The 23414-nt window shown below is 42.8% G+C and overlaps 2 protein-coding genes across 2 annotated transcripts in view; both read right to left on the bottom strand.

The window, feature by feature from the left end:
- The window catches only part of LOC138168284 (zinc finger protein 420-like), a 771269-nt gene that overhangs the window by 81922 nt on the left and 665933 nt on the right, over positions 1-23414 (bottom strand). The gene's annotated exons all lie outside the window — the stretch shown is intronic.
- The window catches only part of LOC138168287 (zinc finger protein ZFP2-like), a 273297-nt gene continuing 265016 nt past the window's right edge, over positions 15134-23414 (bottom strand). Inside the window, exons 2-4 of the mRNA XM_069097359.1 lie at positions 22672-22828; positions 21119-21214; positions 15134-17785 (exon numbers count right to left, since the gene is read on the bottom strand). Coding sequence (XP_068953460.1) covers positions 16515-17785; positions 21119-21214; positions 22672-22807 — 1503 coding nt within the window. The 5' untranslated portion in view covers positions 22808-22828 and the 3' untranslated portion in view covers positions 15134-16514. The remainder of the gene's footprint in view (positions 17786-21118; positions 21215-22671; positions 22829-23414) is intronic.

The raw sequence follows: 23414 nt of genomic DNA, 5'->3' as shown, positions 1-23414 counted from the left end.
ATGTTGTATTTTTGTTGTCTTAGTGTGTGGCCCAGATTCTTGTCAATGGTTTGACATTTTCCTGAAAAGAAGTGGGGAATGTTGTAAGGTAACCCAAATCACATGCTGCCTGATTTGGAGGCCACCTAAGCCACCATTAAGCCCCTTTATATTTGTCTTTGTTTTTTATCAAACCCTGTAACTGCTTGTAACAGCTTAAAGGCATAGTCCCTTGCTCCCTTATCTTTTCTTAAGTTAGAACTTCCCTAAATCAGTAAGAATTGAAACAGCAGCATGTATAAGGATTATGGTGCAAGCCTGAATAGAGATCATGGGGCAAGTCTATCTCATGCAAGAGACCACCTTGTTCCAGGATGCTGACCAAGGAAGGTCCTCCACCCAGAATGTTGACGAAGCAGGGTCCCTCACACCCTTCACCCAGAACATGATCCTAGCCTTTTCAGGGAATTCTACTGTCCCTGTGCCCTCCACCCTGTTCTAGGAAGGACCCTGGTCATGTCATTGTACCCTTGCACCATGTTTTCCAAATTAACTCTGAACTATGGATTCAACCAATGGCTATTCTTGGTTTCTGTATGTCACTGCTTATGCTAGCTCCCCTTCCCAATTGTGGTTTTTGTGATTTTTACCTTAATAAACTCAGTCTGTACCCCAATACAGGGCTACCTGATTTGAGTGTATATTCCAGGCAGTCACACACTTGATCAATAAATCCACATTTAAATTATCTAAAAGCCAGGTCTTGGTCTCGCTCTTATTCTCTTCACAACAGTGGTGGGAGGAGTTTGCTGAAGATTGGAACAGAGCCCACAGAAAGCTGGGAGTCAGAACAATTACAGCTGGAGGGAGGAGAGGTTGCACCTAAGGAGACAGCTAGGCTTGTGAGTGTTGGTTTGTGGGAAGGCTCTCTGCTGTGCTATGGTATATTAACTTCTACGTGGCTATGTTGGATTTTATTTCCTGGTGTTGGGATTTGGTTTTCTAGTATCTGAATAAAAGTTTTGCTTCTGTCTTCTATATGAAGAATCAGCTATATTTTGCAATTGAGAACTATGTTGGCATATTTACAGTCACCATCAATGCTGTAAATATTGTGTTGGCACTAAACTGCTATAAAGATTTTTCTAGAGGGACGGAGCCAAGATGGTAGAGTAGAAACAGGACTTACATGCAGCTCTGCTTCCACCTCCTCTAATAAATGTAAAAAATGACTATAAACAAACTTTAGAGGTACAGAACCCACAAAGTGACAGAGAGAAACAAATTTCCCACTGAAGGAAGCCCAGCAGGCTGGCAGGAAGGGTCCATCTCATCGAGCTGGGAGCAGAGTGTAGTCCCACCTGAGCCATGGATTTAGCCCCAGCGTGGCCCCAACAAGCTGTGGCTAGAGCTGACTTCACGAGAGTAAATCACCAGCAGCTGCAGAGGTTCCCAGACTTCTCAATGCATAATGCCAAAGACAAAGTAAAAGGTCAGTGTGGAACTTGGTTGACGCAGGGAGGATAGAAGAGTGCTGTCTGGTTGCTACCTCCAGAGAGAGAAGTGGAGGAGGCCTGGTGGCTGCAGCTGCTGCTGCGTGGCTGCTTCCAGAACTCCTGGCCTGCAGATCATAGGGGGACCAAGTGACCATTCAGAGGGTAATCACTCTTGCTTTGACCTGCTTGGATCTGGATCACAGTCTTGAGTGGTGGTCCTGGGGTGTGTGACCAGTGAGCCAGAGCTTGTGGGGGCTACAGAGAGGGCACCTATCTAATACCTCCAGCAGCTGCAAAACCCCAGCGATTTGGAACATAGCTCTCTCCATTGCGGAAGCAGAGTTCTACTGTGGCAAAGAGCTCAAAAGTCAAGTAATTAGCTACCAAAATGAGCAAGCAATGGACGCACAAAGGAACAATAGAATCCTTTTTGGAGAACAAAAAAGATCAAGGCCTGGAGCGGGAGGAAGTCAGTGAAGTCAGAACTCCTGCATCAAAAGCCTCCAAGAAAAACATGAACAGGCCATGGAAGACCTCAAGAAGGATTTTGAAAATCAAGTAAAAGACGTGGAGGAAAAATTGGAAGAATGATGCAAGAAAATCATGAAAAGTGAGTCAACAGCTTGCTAAAGGACACCCAAAAATACACTAAAGAAAATAACACCTTAAAAAAATAGATTAATTCAAATGGCAAAAGAGGTCCCAAAAGCCAATGAGGAGAAGAACGCTTTAAAAAGCCAAATTTGACAGATGGAAAAGGAATTTCAAAAATTCACTAAAGAGGATAACTCCTTCAAAATTAGATTGGAACAATTGGAAGCTAATGACTTTATGAGAAACCAAGATACTATAAAACAGATCCAAACAAATGAAAAAATAAAAGGCAATGTGAAATATCTCATTGGAAAAACCACTGACCTGGAAAATAGATTCAGGAGAGATAATTTAAAAATTATTGGTCTACTTGAAAGCCACGATCAAAAAAAGAGTCTAGACACCATCTTTCAAGAAATTATCAAGCAAAATTTCCCTGATATTCTAGAACCAGAGGGCAAAATAGAAATTGAAAGAAGGCACTGATCACCTTAAAAAAAGATCCCAAAACAAAAACTCTTAGGAATATTATAGCCAAATTCCAGTTCCCAGGTTAAGGAGAAAATTCTGCAAGCAGTCAGCAACAAACAATTTGAGTATTGTGGAAACACAATCAGGATAACACAAGACCTAGCATTTTCTACATTAAGGGACTGAAGGGCTTGGAATATGATATTCTGGAGGTCAAAGGAACTAGGATTAAAACCAAGAATCATCTACCCAGTAAAACTGAGTATAATGCTACAGGGAAAATTATGGTCATTCAATGAAATAGAGGACTTTCAAGCATTCTTGATGAAAAAACCTGAGCTGAACAGAAAATCTGACTTTCAAATACAAGAAGCAAGAGAAACATGAGAAGGTAAACAGGAAAAAAAGAAATCATAAAGAACTTATTAAAGTTGAACTATTTACATTCCTATGTGGAAAAACAATAATTGTAACTCATAAGACTTCTCTCAGTATGAGGATAGCTGAAGGGAATATATGTGTGTATACATATATATGTATACATACATATATATGTATAGGAGGATGTATGTGTATATAAGTACATATGTGAGTGTGGGCATTTGTATGTTCATGTTATACATAGAGGGCACAGGATGAGTTGAATATGAAGGGATGATATCTAAAAAACAAAATTAAGAAGTGAGAGAGGAATTTATTGGGAGAAAGAGAAAGGGAACAATAAATTAGGGTAAATTAGCTGATATAAAAGTGGCAAGAGAAAACTGTTACAATGGAGGGGAAGAGCAGGAAGGTGAAACAGAGTGGGACAACCTGATTCTCATTGAATTTGGCCTAAGGATGGAACAACATACACATTCAATTGGGCATCTTGCCCTACAGGATAATAAGGGTAGGGGATAAAAGAGGGGGAGGATAGGGGGGAGGGCACATTGGGGGAAAGGGTATTTAGAGGCAAGCATTTTTGAAGGATATGGTCCAGGGAGAAGGTGGAGTGGGTGGGGGGCAGCATGGGATGGAGAGAAGTGTAGCTGGTCTTTCACAATATAACTACTATGGAGGAGATTTGGGTAACTACACATGTACAATCTATATTGAATTGCTTGTCTTCCAAGTGGGTGTGGGTGAGGAGGGAAGAAGGGAAAAAATCTGGAAATCAAAATTTTAAAAACAAATGTTTAAAAATTGTTTTTTACATGCAACTGGGAAATAGGATATACAGGCACTGGGACATAGAGACCCATCTTGCCCGACTAGAAAGTTAGGGGGGCGAAGGGGGAGGATATAAGAGAGAACAGACTGGGGGAGGGGCATTCTGTAACCTGCTGTTTTGGAGTGGGGGTAGGGGAAAGATGGGGAGAGAAAAAAATTGTAACTCAAAATCTTGTGGAGATGAATGTTGAAAACTAAAAATAAATAAAATTTTAAAAAAGATTTTTTTTATATGTGAGTCATTTCCCTATTTTTATGGGAGATCCAGAATCTTTTTTTTCCTCCGAGGGCAGTTGGGGTTAAGTAACTTGCCCAAGATCACACGGCTAGTTTTTTTTTGTGTGGGTATTAAGTGTCTGAGGCCAGAACCGAACTCAGTTCCTCCTGACTCCAGGACTGGCGCTTTACTCACTGTGCCACCTAGCCGCCCCAAGATCCTGAATCTTAAGGAAGAAAACAATACCCTGAAAATCAGAATTGGTCAAGGGGAAGCCAATGAAGTTATAAGAGCATATTCCTATTTCATTTTTTAAAGCTATTTTCTCTAGAAGTATAGCAAGGACCAAAGTATACAAGCATCCCCAAAACAGTCTGGCACATTGGACCACAAGTAGATTCAGAGTCAAGGGAAAAGAGGTCCTAAGCTTAGACCTCACATAGCACACATGGATAATTCAAAGCTGCTGTATAAATGGGAATTCTCTTCTCCTTTCCCTGAGTCTCCAAGAAGTTCCCCTGGGATATAACTCTTTGTTGAGTTTCAGGGTTTAGAGTTTTGTGTGGTTCTGAAATTGCCATTTATCAGTATGTCTAGTTCTCAGCTCCCAATTCTTGTTCATGCTTCAGGCAGGGCTAGGAGCTGGAACTGAGTCCCTGCTCCCATCCTGGGACTTGAGCCAGACCAATAATGGATTCTGACCCTACTTCTCTTTAGGTATTCCATCTAGAGTCTGTGACTGCTCCTAATCCCCAAAGGCTGCCTCAAGGTCCAGGTCCTCACCTATCCAATCCAGGAATTGGTAGTAGATAACCAAGATGTCACTTAGCACCTGGTCCAAGTCACTTGGGTCCACAAGCTAAATTCCATCCTCTGCTCCTCACAATCTCTTTCCCCCTGTAATGGTAAGGGAATTAGAAAATCTTCCCTGCCTCTTAATAGCCCTAGGCAATTTGAAGATCTTCCCTGTCCCTTAATGAGCCTCACTTGGAGCCCAAGTATACCTCTAACCAAACTAATGTAATGATAATGGCAATTTGAAGACCTTCCATGATTTCAAGATTTTCCTGGTCCCTAATAGGCTGGATGTAATCACATGAAGCCTGTGGTGGGAGGAGTTTGCTGAAGGGTGGAGTAGAGCCCACAGAAGGCTGGGAGATCTCCCTCCTCTGGAAGGAGGAGAGAACACACCCAAAGATTCAGCTAGACTTTTGAATGTTGGTTTGTGGGAAGTCTAAATGATGGTGTGGCTCTCTACTGTGTTATGGTGTATTAACTTTTATGTTGCTATGATGGATTCAGTTCCCTGGTGTTGGGATTTGGTTTTCTGGTGTCTAGATAAATGTTTTGTTTCTGTCTTCCATATGGTGATTCTCTTATATCTTTCAGTTGAGGACTATGTTGGCATATTTACAGTCACTTTTGGAACTGCCAATATTGTATTGGTCCTACATTTGGTGACAGTGATGGGATCATGAAATATGGGGCTTCTTTTCGGATGCAGAAGGCCATTAGAAGAAGAAATGGATATTGCAGGATGGGATGATTTACCTTATTCCTCCCTAGGAAGCAAGTGGGCTAAAAATACAGAGCTCTGTGAAAACTGGGAACTGAGGTTACAGAAGGGAGAAACTAGGGATGTAGAAACATGTTTGCAAGAAATACCAATAAAACCAGGGAGAGAACAAGAAGGGTTGTGTAGAAGAGGCTGGGATTTACTAACAGTTTGCCATATTATATGTAAAAGTAGGCACAAATTGCTGGAAGACAAAACTCAGACGGAGAAGGAATTGGCTGTTTTAAATGAGAAATTTTCTGTGTTAAAGTTTTTAGGCTCTCCTTTAGAAGCACAAGCAGCAGGATCTCAGGTGGTAGAAAAGGGGGCTGTTGTGGGTTTGGCTCAGAAAAAGAAGCAGAAAAGTAATAGGGAAAAGGTTCATACAGCTTTGTCAGAGGCTGAGCCTAGTTGTCACAATGATGACTTCCAGGAGAGTTCGTGGGTGCAAAATGATACAATGTGATATGAGGAGGTTTTTGCAGGGGCAGAAGTTCACCTCATATAAAGAAGAAAGCATGAGAATCAGGAAGGCCAAAAAAAAGCTCGGGGAGATAATTGAGGATTTCACCCAGGAGGAGGTTACTGATATATTAAAGAGATTCACTCACAGGATGGGAGAATTGTTAGTGTCTTGGATGGTGAGAATCAGTGATGAAGGGGATGGAGGAGCATGGGTAGATAGCATAGATTGCTTGAAATTTATCGGTATTAGAGTCCTTTTGTCCAGAAAGCTTTTAGAGATTACCATATTCAATACTCCTTCATTAAAATATGACAAATCTGTTACCTTCGGCTGCTGAGGGATGCAATAAAATGTATCCCACTGATTCTATGTGGCCTAGTGGACAGAGACCTTGCTATTCTCTTAGAGCTGTATGAGAAAGTTAAAGAAGGAAGTAAGGAAAACTGTTATCATGATTGGAAATGCAAATACATATCAAGATATGCTCTTAGCAGTCCTGCTTACCAGCACCTAAGTCTTACTCTATGCATTGGGGAAACAGGGCGCCTCTTTCAGAGGTGCTAGATATGATTTCACAAATAAACGACTAGGGAGAATGGAGAAAAGTTAAATTCCTTGGAGAGAGAAGAGTAAAGAGCCAGCAGATTCAAAGCCAGAATAGATCGACAAGAAAAGGATTGTTTAGTGCTCTATTAAGAGCAGGGGTAGACTTGGGGGGGGGGGGGGGGTTGATGGTATTCCAACTGATGAACCATACAAAAAGTATCAAGAAAAGAGGATTGATATTCGATGGAATAGAGAAGTAAAAACTGCCCTCTACAAATCTTTTTGAATGATTGCTATGATTGTAAGTTCATGGATCCCAGAAGTATGGCTGACCCTATATCTGCTAAGAAGTACTGAGCACCTTGTTTCAGCTATTTAATTATTAAGCACCTTGTTTCAGTGAAAGTTTCTTTTGAGCCTTGCCATGATTATATCAAGACTTTGCTAAGAATCACAACCTGTGAATCCCACAGTGGGAGGAACTTGCTGATCCAACAGGAAGGGGAGGAAAAGAGAGGAGCTAATGACCAGAATAAAAAGCTGAGCACAAGCTGAGAGAGAGCCAGAGCTGCTGGGAGCAAGCAGTGTGGAGACTGAGCCACTAGCATGAGTGAGAGAGGGGCATTCTTGCTTAAGAGACCCTGTTTTGTTTTAAAGGTTTGACAGAATGAAGGTATGGGAAGGCTTGGGAATGTTGGTGTTTGCTGCATTGGTTGTGTTTACCAACTTCTTGGTTACTAAGATGAATTTGGCTTTCTTGTTTTGGGATTCAGCTTTCTGGCATTTGAATAAATGCTTTGGTTCTGTCCTCAATGTGGAGAGCCTGTTGCATTTTGTAATTCACAACTCCACCAGCTGGAACAACAGTAATGTCCTCTATCAGCATACAGATCTGACAAAGTAACATCAACACAGACAGACAAGGTTCTGGCATCACAACCATGCTTCCTACCAGTTCTGCCTGTCCCAGCTTGAGCTCCTTATATATGGTCATTAGCTCCTCCCATTTCCACTCCTTCCTGTTGCATCAGCAAGTTGCTCCCACTGTGGGATTCACAGGTTCTGTTTCTTAACAAAGACTTGATGTTGAAGTGCCCACCAGAAATTATACACTAGAGCCTCCTTAAACCTGCTAGAGGGGACCCCTACTGGGTCCCTTGGAAACCACCTAATAGGTTCCAGTAGTAAAGAAATGTTTCACCTGTGTTGCTAAAGCATGCCACAGGTTCCCACGGATTCAGGTCTCTTTCTGTTTGCATTCAAAGCTTTGTTAAGGGACTATGGCTTCTCTTCGATTCAGTAGAAATAATATTAATAATTTGTCTTAACAAGAATAATACTGAGAATGTCTTCCTTGGACAGAAATAATACTGGGAATAATTTGTCTTAACAGAATAATACTGAGAATGTCTTGCTTGAACAGAAATAATACTGGGAATGATTTGTCTTGATTTGTCTTAATAGAATAATACTGAGAAAGTTTTACTTGAATGCTGATGCTCTGTTACTATCAATCACATTGTCTATAAAATTATGTCTAACAGAAAGCTAGGGGCGGTCTTTTGGTCTGAGAGGCAGTCCCGGCCAGTTAACACTCCTATCAAATTATAATTGGCCTAGCTGTCCCGTTATGTCTCAGTGTCCATTACAGATGGAGGTTCCACTGAGATAGCCTTTGGCTCTGTTTTGACAGCTGTACCAGGCTCCCTGGAGGGCCAGGAGAGCAGTCTGACCTAGGAGAGGCCACCGAGTGAAATTCCTCAGCCCCAGGCTTGCATTGCTTCCCTGAGTGGACCGGAATCTGAGTCCTATCCAAATTTTTTCAATTCGATCCAAGAGTGTTCTGTTCTGTTCGGTGAGTACTCAGTCTGTGAAAGTGCCTAGGGGGTGTTCACCGAGAACTCTCACTCGGCCCCAGGTAAAGGTAGGAGGCTAGCTGAACGCGGCGGTACGGCCCCTACAGGCCTCCAAGGTCAGGACACTGATGGAGTTTCTGTTTTGTTTTTTTCTTTTCCCTCTCTTCTGAATTTTGTGTTTGCTGTAAAAGTGTTACTGTATCTTAAACTGTCTATTTGTGTGTAGATTGTTGCTAGATGTCACTGTCTGTGTGTTGTGTTGTTTTGTGTGTACCCTGTCTCTGAGATACTGGCAGGTAGAAAAGAGGAAACCTTCTTTCTTTTGCCCTGCTGTGTTTTATTTTTGTATATTCTGTCTGTCTGTGTAAAGAAATTTTTAAATCTGCCACTCTGTAATCCAAATGTACCCAAGCAGCCAAAAGAATGCTGTACCTGAGCTAGAAAGATTAATAATCTCTTAAGAAAGACTGCTGGCAGAAAACCACTTCTCCTTCTACTCCTTGAACTCCAGCTGAAGTTCTCGAAGTAGAAAGACAAATGGACAGAAAGAGAATGGGAAATTTCTCCCCCCCCAAAAAAAAATCTGTCTAAGGGAAAAGGGGTCACTTCAATGATCAAAGAGAAGTAGGTTTTCAAGCTGCACTTTGAAATAGGACTAACACTTAACTCTTTCCTGGGTCACAGAAAGAGAACTGTACAACATCATTGGGAATATAGATCCAGGTAATTGAATTCATTCTGATTACTATTTGGCACTACAAAAACTGAAGTTTAAGGTCACCAGCTTGGTTATTCAATTGTTTTTATTTCAAAGTTCAAAATTAAGGCGATGATTGTTACTGGTAACCAGTTGTATTATATATGTTGTATGAGAAACAGTTTCTCTTAAAGTCTTGGAGTAGATCTGACATTTTAAAGGAATGAACACCTGAGAAAAGTTTATTTGAGCAAAAGGTCAAAGAGAAATCCGCTAAGACTCTCTTCCCTGTGCTCCCAGTTCTTCTCAGCTAGGGCTACGGAGCCCTCGCTGTCATCCAGCTCTGACGGAGCTGAGGAGGCAGTAAGAGGTCTGAACCGTTAAGATTTTTTGTCCCTGTTGTCCTGGCTATAACTGAGCTAGGGCTGCAGTGAAGTTAATTTGAGTAAACTTCCTCCAAAAAGAAAAAGGAGGGAAGGTACAGTAGCTACATCAGAGCTGCATGGGCTTGTCATCTGCCTACCTGAAAGGTTAAATCCCTGGAATAGGATTTTTTTTTTCTGAATGGCATGGGAACAGTTAGACAAGGGAAAAGAAGCTTGTGAAACAAAGGTACAAATACAAGTTAATCATTATCCCATATAGTAAGCCTGGGATACATCTGAGCTACTAAAGTGTGTGTTACATCTGAGCTCTTCAGCCTAAATAGTTTAGTAAAAGGGTATTTGATCTAGCTCCCATAAGCAAGTTTTAGATCCCCAGGGAGCCTGAAGTCCACCTCTCTAAGTAAGCAGAGCCTGAAGTTTCTACTTCAAGTTCCCCAAACCCTCTCCTCAATGCTCCAGGCAAATCGACTACCCCATAACCAAGGTCTTCTACAGCTAAGAATTCACAGAGGTTTATTTAATAGAGCATAAACTGATAATGTGCTTTGAGTGTGATGTTTGGAAAATGGAGGGTTTCCCCCTGAAATATAGAGTTCACTCTGTACCATGAAGCCCCAACTTCAGTACCATCTAAGAGATCTCTCCCTTGCTGCAAATAATCACTTTGCTTGTTCCAGTGTTGAAAACTGACCCTCTGTATCAGCAATGATATATTCACAATGGCAATGGAGATTACAAATATGCTGATATAATTATCCATCACAAAATACATTATGGGGGAATAAGCTAGAAAATTTATTAAGATACCAAAAGACTGAGTCCCAAAACCAGAAAGTGAAAGCCATCAGAGTAGTTATGACATTGGCACAGGTAGATAAAGTAGAAAGCACCCACATTCTCAAGCCTTTAAAACAGAACAGGCTGCCTCAGGCAAAGGTCCTCCTCTCCCCACTCACAGCAACCACCCAGCGTCCGGGAAGTGCGCTCGCTCCCAGCAGCTCCGGCCCCTGGCAGTCCTCAGCAGGAGTCCTTAGCAGAAATTCTGGCTGACTCAAAAATGGCTTTGTGCTGCCGCTGCCTCTGCTGCTGCTGCCGCCATAGCAGCCACTGCTAGCCACCGCAGGAACTCCAGCTTGGCTTCCACTTCCTCTTGCTCTGCCCCTTCCTGCTACATCAGCAAGTCCAATGGGGCATGGAAGATCTTTTAAATCCCATAACCCTTACATTTGGCCCCAAGATCTTTCATGTCCCTTACTTGGCAAAAATACAGTAGGAATAACTGGTGTCAACAACATTTCACAAAAATATAACAAGAATAGCACACAATAAACACAGAAAACCATATTTTAGGGTGGGGCTTGAGCACAAGCTCCCCATCATTCCTCCCACCCCAAACAAATGGGGCCCCAAAATCTTGTGGTAAGGGGTGAAGGTCTCTTCTTCCATGGCTACTTGCTGCTGAAATCAGATGTAGAGCTGTCCCTGTCCTAAGGGGTCCCATTTGAGAGGTCAGTTCTTAATATGCTTGATGCCAGGTCCAAGGGTGACACATCACAGTTGCAGACAGGTGGTGACATCCAGCTTAAGCTATCAGGGATCTACAGGTGGAGGGTACCAAGCCTGTGGAAACAAATCTAGCAAACAAGGTGAACAGACAAAAAAAATCAAGAAGAAGCAAAAAGACAATAACCAGACTATTGTAGCCTCACTCACGGTAGAATAAATGAGTTAAGGGTACAATTTTGCAATCATATTCTCCAGAATAAACAATAGTTACAGTGTTATCCCTTCCATGTGCTATAATCTCTACAGCCTTTGGAACATCATCTGGTGTAATGTAATGCCAAAAGAAAGGCAACTTCCCAGGTTCAGAATACCAGCATAGGTGCTCTCCATTTTATTCAGTGACAAACCAAGAACAGAGAAGATCAAAACATGACATCATTCAAAATACAGCATTTACTAAGTGTGATTAAATAATCTCCAAGTACTACCCCACCCCAGGACCTTCCAATCATTCAATCAATTACAAAGTCCCTGTTCTAAATACTTCTCCACCCCTAGGCTATACCTTCATTTGGTCCACCACAAAACCCCTCTTCTCAAATGGAGATTAGTTTCCAAACATAAGTAAAGTACCTTCATTTGTCAATCACAGAGCACAATAAGGTCAAAAGTTCCCCACCCCTGGATCACAATTGAATCTACCCCAGAGTTACATCAAGTTTAAACACAGCACTTAATACCCAAATGGAGGTCTTTTCTTCATCTTGACACGAGGCAAGTTCTCAGCAATCTTAGTTCCTGGGGAGACAAGGCTTAGCAAGGCCATAAGATACATTGCCAGTCCCTTCATGAATTCATCCTCTGTCTGTAGAACAGTCCTAGAACCCCTGAACACATTAGCAAAACCCTCTCCCAGGATTTCTGTAAACATACAACAAGAAAATCCTTCTTCAGGGCTTCTGAACCAACAGAAAGGCTCCCAGACCCCTGCAACAACAGCACTGTCCCTCACCAGTGGACAGTATTCACTCTCTGTCTACAGGACAGTCTCAGGGCTTCTTAGCGAACAGCCAGGTTCCAGGACTTCTTCAACAAAAGGACTGTCTTTCACCAGTGGACAAATCTGGCAAAACAACATCAAAACAGACAAAGTACCAGCAAAACAGCCATGTCTCCTCAGTCCTTGGCAGCTCAGGGGGCAGGTCTCAAAAGTCCAGGGCAATTCAAAGCGGCCACCAGCAATTCTCTTAGTCTCTCTCTCTCCCCACGAGGTGCTGCTTCCAAAAAGATCTTCTGCCTCTCTCTAGTGTCTCTCCAAATCTACCTCACCAGCTCCTCCCAGTTCAGGACTTTCTTTTCACATCAAAAAGTCCATCCCACAGGTGGGATTAACAAGCTCTGGGTTTTAACACAATCAGTTTGAAAACCAAGCCAATACAGGGGAATCTTTAATTGCCATTACTATGAAGGTTTTTTACTAAGAAGTAATTTTTTACTAAATTACTAAGAAGGTGGGGCAAACTTGGATACAAAGATTCAGATTCAGAAATACCTGCGGGGGTGGTTCCTGCTTCCCTGTTCATTCTAATGCTAAGTACCTTTTCTTGGTACAGCTTATGCAGCTCTTCAGTTGGAATACCATCTATTCTTCTAAAGTCCACCCCTGCTCTTAATAGAGCAGTAAACAGTTCCCTTCTTGTCGTCTATTTTGTCTCTGAATCCTCTGGCTGTTTACTCTTCTCTCTCGAGGCAATTTGTCTTTTTCCCATTCCCCTAAATCGCTTAATTGTGAAATCTTATCCAGCACCTCTGAAAGAGGGTGCCCTATTTCTCCAATTAAAAGAGTTAGAATTAGGTGCTTATATGCAGGAGGAGCCGTCTTCACTATGATATTTCTATGAGGAACTCCTAGGGGGGTATCATAATGTGCATTTGCATCTCCAATCAGGATAGCAGTTTTCATTATCTCCTCCTTTAGCTTTCTCATACAGTCTCTAAGTGAGTACCAGGGTCTGTCTCCCCTAGGCCACATAGATTCAGTAGGATATTGCTTTTTGCATCCTTCTGCAGCTAAAGCTAGAAGATTAGTTTTGTTATTTCCTCCTTGCATATGGTGATCCCTAAAAGCTTGGTGTACAAAATGATTCTGACTGATACTTATGAATTTTAAGCAGTCCTCACTGTCCAGTGTTATTCCTCCGGCGCTTTCATCAGTGATTCTTACTATCCAAGACACTAAAGACTCCCCCATTCTTTGGGTAAATCTACTCAATATATCAGTGATCTCCTGTTGAGTGAAATCCTCAATTGTCTCCCTGGACTCTGTTTTGCCACGGTGGTTCTCCTGTCTTCTTCTTCATATGGGGAGAGCTTCTATATTAGAAGACTCCTCATCTAACCTTGCTCCATTCTCCTCACACACATTCTCCTGAAAGCTGTCAGGGCAACTCTGCCCAGCCTGTACAAAAGCTGCATGCACATTCGTTCTGCTAGTTTTTTGCTTCCTTTTAGCTACATGAACAGTAGCTTGCTCCTGGACCACATGAGTCCCTCCAGTTTGCTCTTCTGAGTGCTGTGACACAGAAGAATCCTCAGGCAAACCAGATGACTCCCTAGCCATCCGAGCTCTTTCCTCCAGCAGCTTATCCCTACTTTTACACATAAAGCGATAACTTGTTAGAAGCACCCAGCCTCTCCTGCACAGTCCTGCCAGTTCTTTGCCTGGTTCTATGGGTATTCCTTTCAAACATCTTTCCAAATCTCCAGGTTCTCCCTCTTTTAGCCTTAGTTCCCAGTTTTCACAGGGCCCTGTGCTTTTAGCCCATTCTCTGGCTAGAGAGGAATAAGGCAAATCCTCCCATCCTGGAATAACCATTTCTCCCTCTAAAGCCCCACTGCTTCCAAATAGAGGCCTGACATTTTGTAATCCCATCCCCGTCGCCAAATGTATCAAAAATGCCATATTCACAATGCCAATGAAGATTACAAATATGCTGATATAATTATCTATCACAAAATACATCATGCTTGCCATATGGGGGAATAAGCTAGAAAATTTATTAAGATACCAAAAGACTGAGTCCCAAAACCAGAAAGTGAAAGCCATCAGAGTAGTTATGACATTGGCACAGGTAGATAAAGTAGAAAGCACCCACATTCTCAAGCCTTTAAAACAGAACAGGCTACCTCAGGCAAAGGTCCTCCTCTCCCCACTCACAGCAACCACCCAGCGTCCGGGAAGTGCGCTCCCAGCAGCTCCGGCCCCTGGCAGTACTCAGCAGGAGTCCTTAGCAGAAATTCTGGCTGACTCAAAAATGGCTTTGTGCTGCCGCTGCCTCTGCTGCTGCTGCCACCGTCGCAGCCACTGCTAGCCACCGCAGGAACTCTAGCTTGGCTTCCGCTTCCTCTTGCTCTGCCCCTTCCTGCTACGTCAGCAAGTCCAATGGGGCATGGAAGATCTTTTAAATCCCATAACCCTTACACCCTCCTTCCAAAATAACTATTAGACTAACTGAAGGATTGGGTTCTACTGATAGAATGAAATCAGGAGCTAAAGTATGGGTAAAGTGGAAGCCAGTAATGGGAATGTAAATTTTAAAGATCTTCCCTGCCCCTAAGCAAAAGTGCACCTGGAGCCTGGGGTGGGAGGCTTGTTTTTCAGTAGATACTTCTTGATTGGCCAGTGAGTCAATAAGGTTGTTACATTCTCTGAGTCAGGAGAAGGCTATATAAGCCCTGATGTGTAGCTTTGTTTTGGGGCTCACTTTGAGAAGTGTTCTGTGATTTGATCAGATGAAACTCTGGGAAGCCGTTGTCCAGGGCCTCCTGGCTTTGAAACCCAGATGCTGATTTGGTATGGATGTAATGGTTGGACAGTTTGGAAAACTTTCTACTTGACCTGTTTCTCTGTCTTGATAATTCTGTCTGTATACTCTGAAGTTCGGTGCTGACCTTTTCCCCCTGAACTAGGTAAACAATGTGTGTTTGACTAATTAAAGTAAGCTTGTTAACCCATTTTGAGTTGCTTTCCTTTAACAAAGCAGATCCAAGAACCTGAGTTGGCAGCCACCCTGGGGACGCTGGGGTGATTGCCGCTACAGAGCCAGACCACGTTACAAAGGCTACAGAAATTACAGCACATGGGAAAGATAATAATGTAACTGTTGTTTATTCAGAAGAGGATTACCAAGTTGTACCCTGAACTCATATACTCTACTGTGAATGAGGCTATGATAGGGAATTCATGAACTCCAGAAGCACAGCTAATCCTCTGTTTCCTTTTCGTTTTGAGTCTACTAAATTTGTGAGATTTGTTTCCTGCACGTTCAGTACCCTCCACCTGCCCAGATGCCTGAACACTTAAGCTAGATGTCATACCCGTCCATGATTGTGGTGTGTCACCCCTGGAACTGGCATTAACAAAGGTTTAGATGCCAGCTAAAGAACTGACCTCTTGAATGGGACCTATTAGGTCAGGGAAAGCTCTACGTCCAATTTCAGCAGGAAGTAGCTATGAAAAAAGAGACCTTCACCCCATAGTCTGAGATTTTGAGCCCCAGTCATTAGAGGGGGCCATGGTGGAGTGCTCCTGCTCAAACCCCAACTGTAAGATAGTTTTGTGGCTTTATTTTGGGTTATTCTTATTATACTGTTATAAAGTTATTTTGACACTGGTTACCTATAAATTCCCATTAATCTATGATGAAATGCTTTGTTAATGTATTTTTACCACGTAAAGGACATGAAAGATCTTGGGGCCAAATATGACAGTCATGGAAATTTGAAGATCTTCCCTGCCACTTAATAAGGCTAAGGAAATCTGCAGATTTTACTTCCTTTGAAGATACTCCCAGTATCTTAATAAGCTGAACTTAATCACAAGGAACATCTGGTGGCAGGAACTTGAAGTGTGGAGCACAGCTGGGAGTCAGAGCTAGACTACAGAGTTGGGAGGAGAGCATGCATCTCAGGTAAGGAGACAGTTTGGCTCATGAGTAAAAGATTTTTGTCACCTGCTGTGACAGCTAGGCTTATGTTGGTTTGAGGGAACGCTAAAGGATGATGCGGCTCTCTATGCTATCATAGCTTATTAAATTCTTTGCTGCTATGATGGAATCGGCTTACTGGTTTTGGGATTTGTAAATAAATGTTTTATTTCTGTCTTACATATGGAGAGTGTGCTATATTTTGTGATCAAGCACCATGTGGGAATATTTATAGTCATGGTCAGTACTGTAAATACTGTATCAGAGCTGCAGTGAGGATAGGAGGCACCCAGGGAGATAGCTAAGCTTGTGAGTATTGGTTTCTGGGAAGGCTAAAGGATGGTGTGGCTCCCCACTATGTTATGGTGTATTAAATTCTATGTTGCTATGATGGATTTGGCTTTCTGGTGTCAATAAATGTTTTGCTTCTGTCTTCTATGTGGACAGTCTGTTATATCTTGTGATTCAGAATTACATTGGCATATTCATAATCACCATCAGTGCTGTAACTACTACATTGGTGCTACAGGGTCTTCTGTGTAAAATCTTTAACACAATAATTGCATTAATAATGTTTTTTTTTCAGTGTGGATTTGCTGATGTTTAATTAGAGAAGAGTTTCCTCTGAAAGCCTTTCCACACTGGTTGCATTCATAAGGTTTCTCCCCAGTGTGTATTCTCTGATGTAGCGTAAGACTGCCTCTCTGTATAAAAGCCTTTCCACACTGTTTACATTCATGAGGTTTCTCCCCAGTGTGTATTCTCTGATGTAGGGTAAGACTGCATCTCCATATAAAAGCCTTTCTACATTTATTACATTCATAAGGTTTCTCTCCAGTGTGGATTCTCTGATGTTTGGTTAGAGTGGTCCCCTTTGTAAAAGATTTTCCACATAGATTACATTCATAAAGTTTCTCTCCAGTGTGGATTCTTCCATGTTCAACAAGACTGAAGCTCTCTCTAAAAGTCTTTCCACACTGATTGCATTCATAAGGCTTCTCTGTAGTATGGATTCTCTGATGTACAGTAAGATTGGACATCTTTGTAAAAGCCTTTCCACATTGACTACATTCATAAGGTTTCTCTCCAGTGTGGATTCTCTGATGTACAGTAAGATTCGCAGCCTTTATAAAAGATTTTCCACATTGATCACATTCATAAAGTTTCTCTCCAGTGTGGATTCTCCCATGTTCAACAAGACTGAAGTGGTCTCTAAAAGCCTTTCCACACTGATTGCATTCATAAGGTTTCTCCCCAGTATGGATTCTCTGATGTAGGGTGAGACTGTCTTTCCGGGTAAAAGCCTTTCCACATTGATTACATTCATAAGGTTTCTCTCCAGTGTGGATTCTCTGATGTATGGTAAGATGGGTCCACTGTGTAAAAGATTTTCCACACTGATTACATTCATAAAGTTTCTCTCCAGTGTGGATTCTCTGATGTTTATTTAGTAGAGTCCTCTGTGTAAAAGCCTTTCCGCAATGACTGCATTCGTAAGGTTTCTCTCCAGTGTGGATTCTCTGATGTACAGTAAGACTGCACATCTTTGTAAAAGCCTTTCCACAATGATTACATTCATAAGGTTTCTCTCCAGTGTGGATTCTCTGATGTACGGTAAGATTGGACATCTTTTTAAAAGACTTTCTGCACTGATTACATTCATAAAGTTTCCCTCCAGTGTTCATTCCCTCATGAAAAGCAGAGATTTCTCTCCAAGTGTAGTCACAGGTACCACCACCCATGAATCTTTTCCCCTCAGTTTCTTCCACAGAAAGGCTGAGCTCTGCAGGAGTCTCTCTCACTTCAAGTCTGGTCCCTCCTGAAAGAAACAAGCAATTAAACATATACACACAGACACGTATATAATTATATTCCCTTCCCTTGACTGGAACAATATAAATTCCTTTACATTATCTTTCCACAGGCAAAGATTAAAGTCTTCAAACTTCAAAAGTCTTCAACTGGGCAGATCCCATTAATTCAAAATGCCATTAGCTCCCATCCCAAGGATGATTTAATTTACAAAGAGCTTCCCCCATAGTGACATGGGATCCTCACAACAAACCTGTGACAGAGGAAGAGTGTTCTTCTTCCAAGAACTACTCAGGCCGTGAGCTCAGAATGGCTGAGTGACTTGAACCCAAATTCCAAATATGAGACATGAACTCCAAACTGTGACTTAGCGTGCTCCATCCACAGTACTAGAAAGGTTGCTTGCAATCAGTCTTTCCTTCTCACTTTCTTCGTTTGCACTTTCAATCCTTTCTTCACAGATAATATGCTATTTGGTGCATTCATACTAAATATTCAAATTATTTCAACGTTTCTCACATTTCTAAATATAATGTAATGATTGTGATGTTTTTGTTTTCTGTTGCAATATTTGAAGTTACATGAAGAATACCAGGGCTCTTTTTTGTAATTTACCTAAAACATAAAAATGCTGGACTATTTAAACTTTTTCGGAAAAAATTTTTTTTTTAGCAAGGCAGTCAGGGTCAAGACTTGTCTAGGGTCACACAACTAGTAAGTGTCAAGTGTCTCTAGCGGGATTTGAACTCAGATCCTCCTGATTTTAGGACGAGTACTCTATTAACTGCACCATCTAGCTACTCCTTGGCCAATTAATTTATTTTGATAGTGATTACTTATTTTCCTTTTAATAAAAATGCTGTCCCTAAATGTTTCTGCTTACCACAATAAAAATAAAATCCTCGTCATAAAGACTGCACGTGTATAAGCCATGTAATATTGCTCACCATCTCATGGAAGGGAAAGGGGAAGGACTGAAGGAATTTGGAATTTTAAATTTAATCAAATTTTAAAAGTTGTTTTAATATTTAACAGGTGAAAACAAAATATTATATTAAAAAATTAAATGTTTGTACTAAGAAAGAAAAAATCCGCCTCATAAACACACCTTGGAAAATGCATGGCATTTCCCATGTCTCAAAATATTTGTCTCATGCATGACTTTGGGTCTAACATCCTTTTGTAAGGAAATGGACACCCTAATATTCTATAAGTCCTCTTGAAGCTCTTCCCCATATAGGGTTCACAAACCCCTTGGAGGTTCTAGACAGTGCTCCAAAGGATTTGAAAAAAAAAATCTGTCATTGACACGTTAAGCAGTTCATGGTTCTCTCTTTCTTGCAACCACTCACCTCTAAATAGCCACCTTACTTAGGTTCTGACCCTGGTGGAATCTGAACAGACCCAACACTGAAGATCACAGAGATTATTTTCTACACTCATGAAGGGTGTCTCCAATGATAGGACACCTCCAAGACTCTAATAGCCAGCTATCTAAATGGGGATGCTTGTCTGCTACAGGAACCTGGTCAATGATTCTCCAAAAATAGAAAAGAGACTGAGCCAGAGAGATCAGGAAAGGGACTTGGGTGATGATTAATGCAAAGCTTGGCCTTGGATCATTTCCAGGTAAGGCGGCAGTCTTCATTCCTACTCATGGGCTGCTGGATGAGAGGAAGAAAACCATGGAACCAGGCTGCCTGGGTCCACTAGAGATTTAGGATGCACAATCTCAGATGCTAAGGCAATGCTTCAACATCTTCCTGATAACTCCCCATCCCACTCACCACAGCAGCTTTTCCATATCTTTTCATTCATCCCCAACCTTCCCTGGTGGCTTTTTCTCTCCCCCCTCACACCCTATCCACACCTTCTCCTTCTTCCTTAAGAGCTTGCCTCCAGTTTCATTGGAAAAGCTGGACATTTTTAAAGAGTTCTCTTATTCTCCTTATTTCAGATTACTCAGATGCTCCATTTCCTTTTGGGCCTCAGTATCAGACAAAGAGGTCATCCTTTCGCTAAATTCTATGGCCATTTCTTGACCCTCATTCTTCTTGACTTCTTGGCAGGCTTTGGCAGTGCCCGTCACCCCTTTTTCTTGATACTCTCCTCTCCAAGCCTCAGTGACACTACTCTCTCCTGGTGCAGAATGAAACCCATTCTCTTTCCCCCAGTGCTCCCATCTGCCCACATTCTTAACGTTATCCCAAGCGTCCTCAACAGTCCAGGCTCAGAGATGCAGGGTCAGGCCCTCCTCATTGACTCTCACACATTCACACTCCTGACCCCATATTGCTCTAGAGCAAAGTCCTGGGATTCCACTTGGGTGACATCTCTCCCATACACCCCTCTCCCCCAAGACTGTCACTGTCTGCATTCAGGCCCCGGTCACCTCACACCTGAGGTATTTCAGAGCCTGCTGGTTCTTCTGGCTGTCTCATCTCCCCCCAGTCCAGAGTATCCCCAACCCAGTTGTCAAGTTCATCTTCCTAAAGGTCTCACAAGATCCTGTCACCACCCGCTCAACAGCCTCCTGACTCCCCAGCAAAAGGATCCCGTGTAAAATCCTCCCTTGGGCTGTTGAACACTTCATCACCTCCCCTTCTCCGACTCTTCCAGTCTTTGTTCACCCCATCTCCCCCCCCATACATGCTATAACCCAGTGGTGTGGGCCTCCTTTCTGTTCTGGGAACAGGACACTCCTCCTCCTGACTCCCTGGGTTTTTCTAACTCTCCCTCTTGCCTAGAATGCTTCTCCTGGCCTCTCTGAAGCCCCAGCTAGAGCACCCCTCCCATAAAAAGGGTTTCTCAGTCTTCCCCACTTCAGGGCCTTCCCTGTCATGTCCAGCTCCCATTTAACTGTCCACACTGGCTTTCTATACAGTTGTTTGACTGCTCACCAGACTGTGAAATCTCTGAGGGCTGAGGAAGACACTTTCATTCCTTTAGGTCCCCAGTGCTTAGCAAAGGGTCTGGGCTGCAGGAGATCTTAATAAATGTTTGTTGGTTTGAAGAAGGTCTAAGAGAGTTCATATTGGAGAGGTGTAACCCATTTGACATTTCATTCCCTAAATTCCAAATAGAAACTCCATATAAGATGATAAATTTATCTCCGGGAAGAAGCTGAAAGGCCACGGAGTCGAAGCCCCTCATTTTACATATAGGGAAACAGAGGTTCCATGGTTCAGTGACTGGCCCAGGAAGTCACTGCTAATAAAAAAATCTAAAAAATAATTACAAGGCAGGCCTTCCTGCCCCCAAATATAGCACTTGCTTCACCCCAACACAAAGCAGTCTCTCACAATCACAGCTCTCATATACCTGCTTTCACCTCACTCACCTGGACAGAGGCTCCTCAGGCCTTCTTCCTCCAGGATCCAGGGTGCTTCCCTTTGCTCAAAATAAGAGATCACATCTTCTCTGGGACCTGGCAGTCCTGCAAGTGGGGAATTAGTCAGGGATGAAGAAGAGAGACTTGTAATTAGTTCTCTTTAGGAAAAGGGGTGAGGATACACAGCTGCTCATTTAGAGCTCACTCCATTCTGGTCACACACAGGCGTCTGTACTGACCCCTTAGTACTTGTGATACAAAGAACCCAAAGCAGGACGTGTTGTACAACGTGTTGTGAGGAACAGCCAAAACCTCTGCCCCCATCCTGTCATGCTCCATTCTGGCAGAAACCCCTAGACCCACAACTGGGTAAAAGGGAAACTGTGTCAGATCAGCCTCAAGCCCAAGCAACAGGGACCTTGATGTATCACCCTTTGCCCTGCCCCCTGCCTGGCTCCTCACTCCCTGACCCCCATATAAACTGTGTGCACTGTTCATTCAGGGGGTGTTTGGATCCCTGGGGGAAAGTCTCCCATAAGGGTCCAAATCCTATTTCTCAGCCAGTCTGTGATTGCTAGAACTCACAGGGGCATGCAAGCAAGGACCCCAGAATGGTTCCCAAAATTCCTGAAGGAAAGTTTCCATAGCATTTATTTTGGGGAGTTCTGGGGGGAGGTGGGGGAGAAAATCATGTTATACTTTGGAGTCATAGAATTTTATCTTGTCTTCTTCATGAAAGGATGGACCCATGGCATGGTTTCCATTGTCCAGAAATCAGAGTCAGCTGGTGGTGCAGTGGAGAGAGGCCTGGGCCTGGAGTCAGGAAGGTCTGGGTTTAAATACAGTCTCAGAGAGTTGGGAGCTGTTTGCCCCTGGATGAGTCATTTAACCTCCGCTTGCCTCAGTTTCTCAAGTGCAAAATGGACATAACAATATCACCTAAACTGGAAGAATATTATGGGAATGAAGTGACATAATATGGTAAAGAAAAACCTTGGCCCAGGACATGGCAAACAGGAGGTGAATGTAAATGATTGTTCACTTTAGTTCCTTTCCCACCATTTGTGTGAGAAGTTTAGGGAAAGATGAAGGAGGATTAAGGACAAACCTGCTAAACTGGCCACAAGTCAAAGCTATGTGCTACTAATGTGTGCTTGTTAAACAGAAGAATATTCCAAATATTAGGCCCATCCCAAGAGGAAGGGGCTGCAAGGAAAAGCAGCCTGAGCACTTCTCAGAGATTTGGCAGCAAAATCCATGTCCAGCAGAGGTTAGACCCAATAACCCCTGAGATTCTTCCGCACTGACTGGACCTTTGACCTGAGGCTGCCTAGAACTGTAAGAGACTGCCTCAGGAACAACAAAGAAAAGCCTCAGCTTCCTATCACACAATGCAAAGACTTTCTATAGGAAAACCAGGGAGCAGGAGGACTCTGTCTCTTGGGCACAAGAGCCCAACACTCTTCTCTGATGACTGACAGATGTTCCAAAGCCTGCATACCAGGGAATGGAGACGTTCCCTTTGGTTGCAGACTCAGAGTGAGCAGGGAAAGTGTCCTTACCCAGGGAAAGCAGGTTCTGGGCATTCTCCAGCATGACCTCCTTGTACAGCTCCTTCTGAAGACGGTCCAAGAGGCCCCACTCCTCCTGGGTGAAGTCCACGGCCACGTCTTTGAATGTCACTGTCTCCTCCATCATCCAAAGTCATAGAATGGAGAGCTGAAAGACACGTCAGAGTTAAATAGTCCAATCCTCATCACTTTATATGAGGAAATTTCAGAGTCACCTCTTGAAACCATAGTCAGTAAAAATCCAATGGAATTTTGAGGAAATTCATATTTACATTCAATTGTGAGAAAACATCATAAAATGTAGGAAAGTTGAAAAATGTCTTATTAAATATGGAACGTATCTCACTGTGGAATCAGGGAGAAAGTGTGTGTTCAAAAGGTCTGATTTGTGGCAAAGTTGATGGAGCCTTCCCTTGCCCACAACAGGATCTGAGTCCTGCAGGATCCTGATCTGCTTTTCAACCTTCTTGGCAATAGTAAATTTAATGAACTTGGCCATATCAGCCAGGTGGAACACTCAGCAGGTCCTGTGTTAGACTTGGATTCCTCCCTGGTGATTATTGTGCATGCTTCAGGCAGGGACAGGAGCTGGGCCTGAGCCCCTGCTCCCCTCCTGGGATCTGAGACAGACCAACATTGGATACTGTACCTGCTTCTCTCTAGGTATTCCACCTAGAGCCTCCAACAGCTCCTGACCCCTAGGGCTGCCTCAAGGCCCAGGTCCTCACCTATCC

The sequence above is a fragment of the Petaurus breviceps genome, unplaced genomic scaffold (genome assembly GCF_028583685.1).
Source record: "Petaurus breviceps papuanus isolate PSGF00001 unplaced genomic scaffold, PetGlider_PUasm1.0 356, whole genome shotgun sequence".
NCBI classification, from domain to species: Eukaryota; Metazoa; Chordata; class Mammalia; order Diprotodontia; family Petauridae; genus Petaurus; species Petaurus breviceps.
Note: the sequence above shows the minus strand (reverse complement) of the source record. Positions and strands in the feature narration are given on the sequence as shown.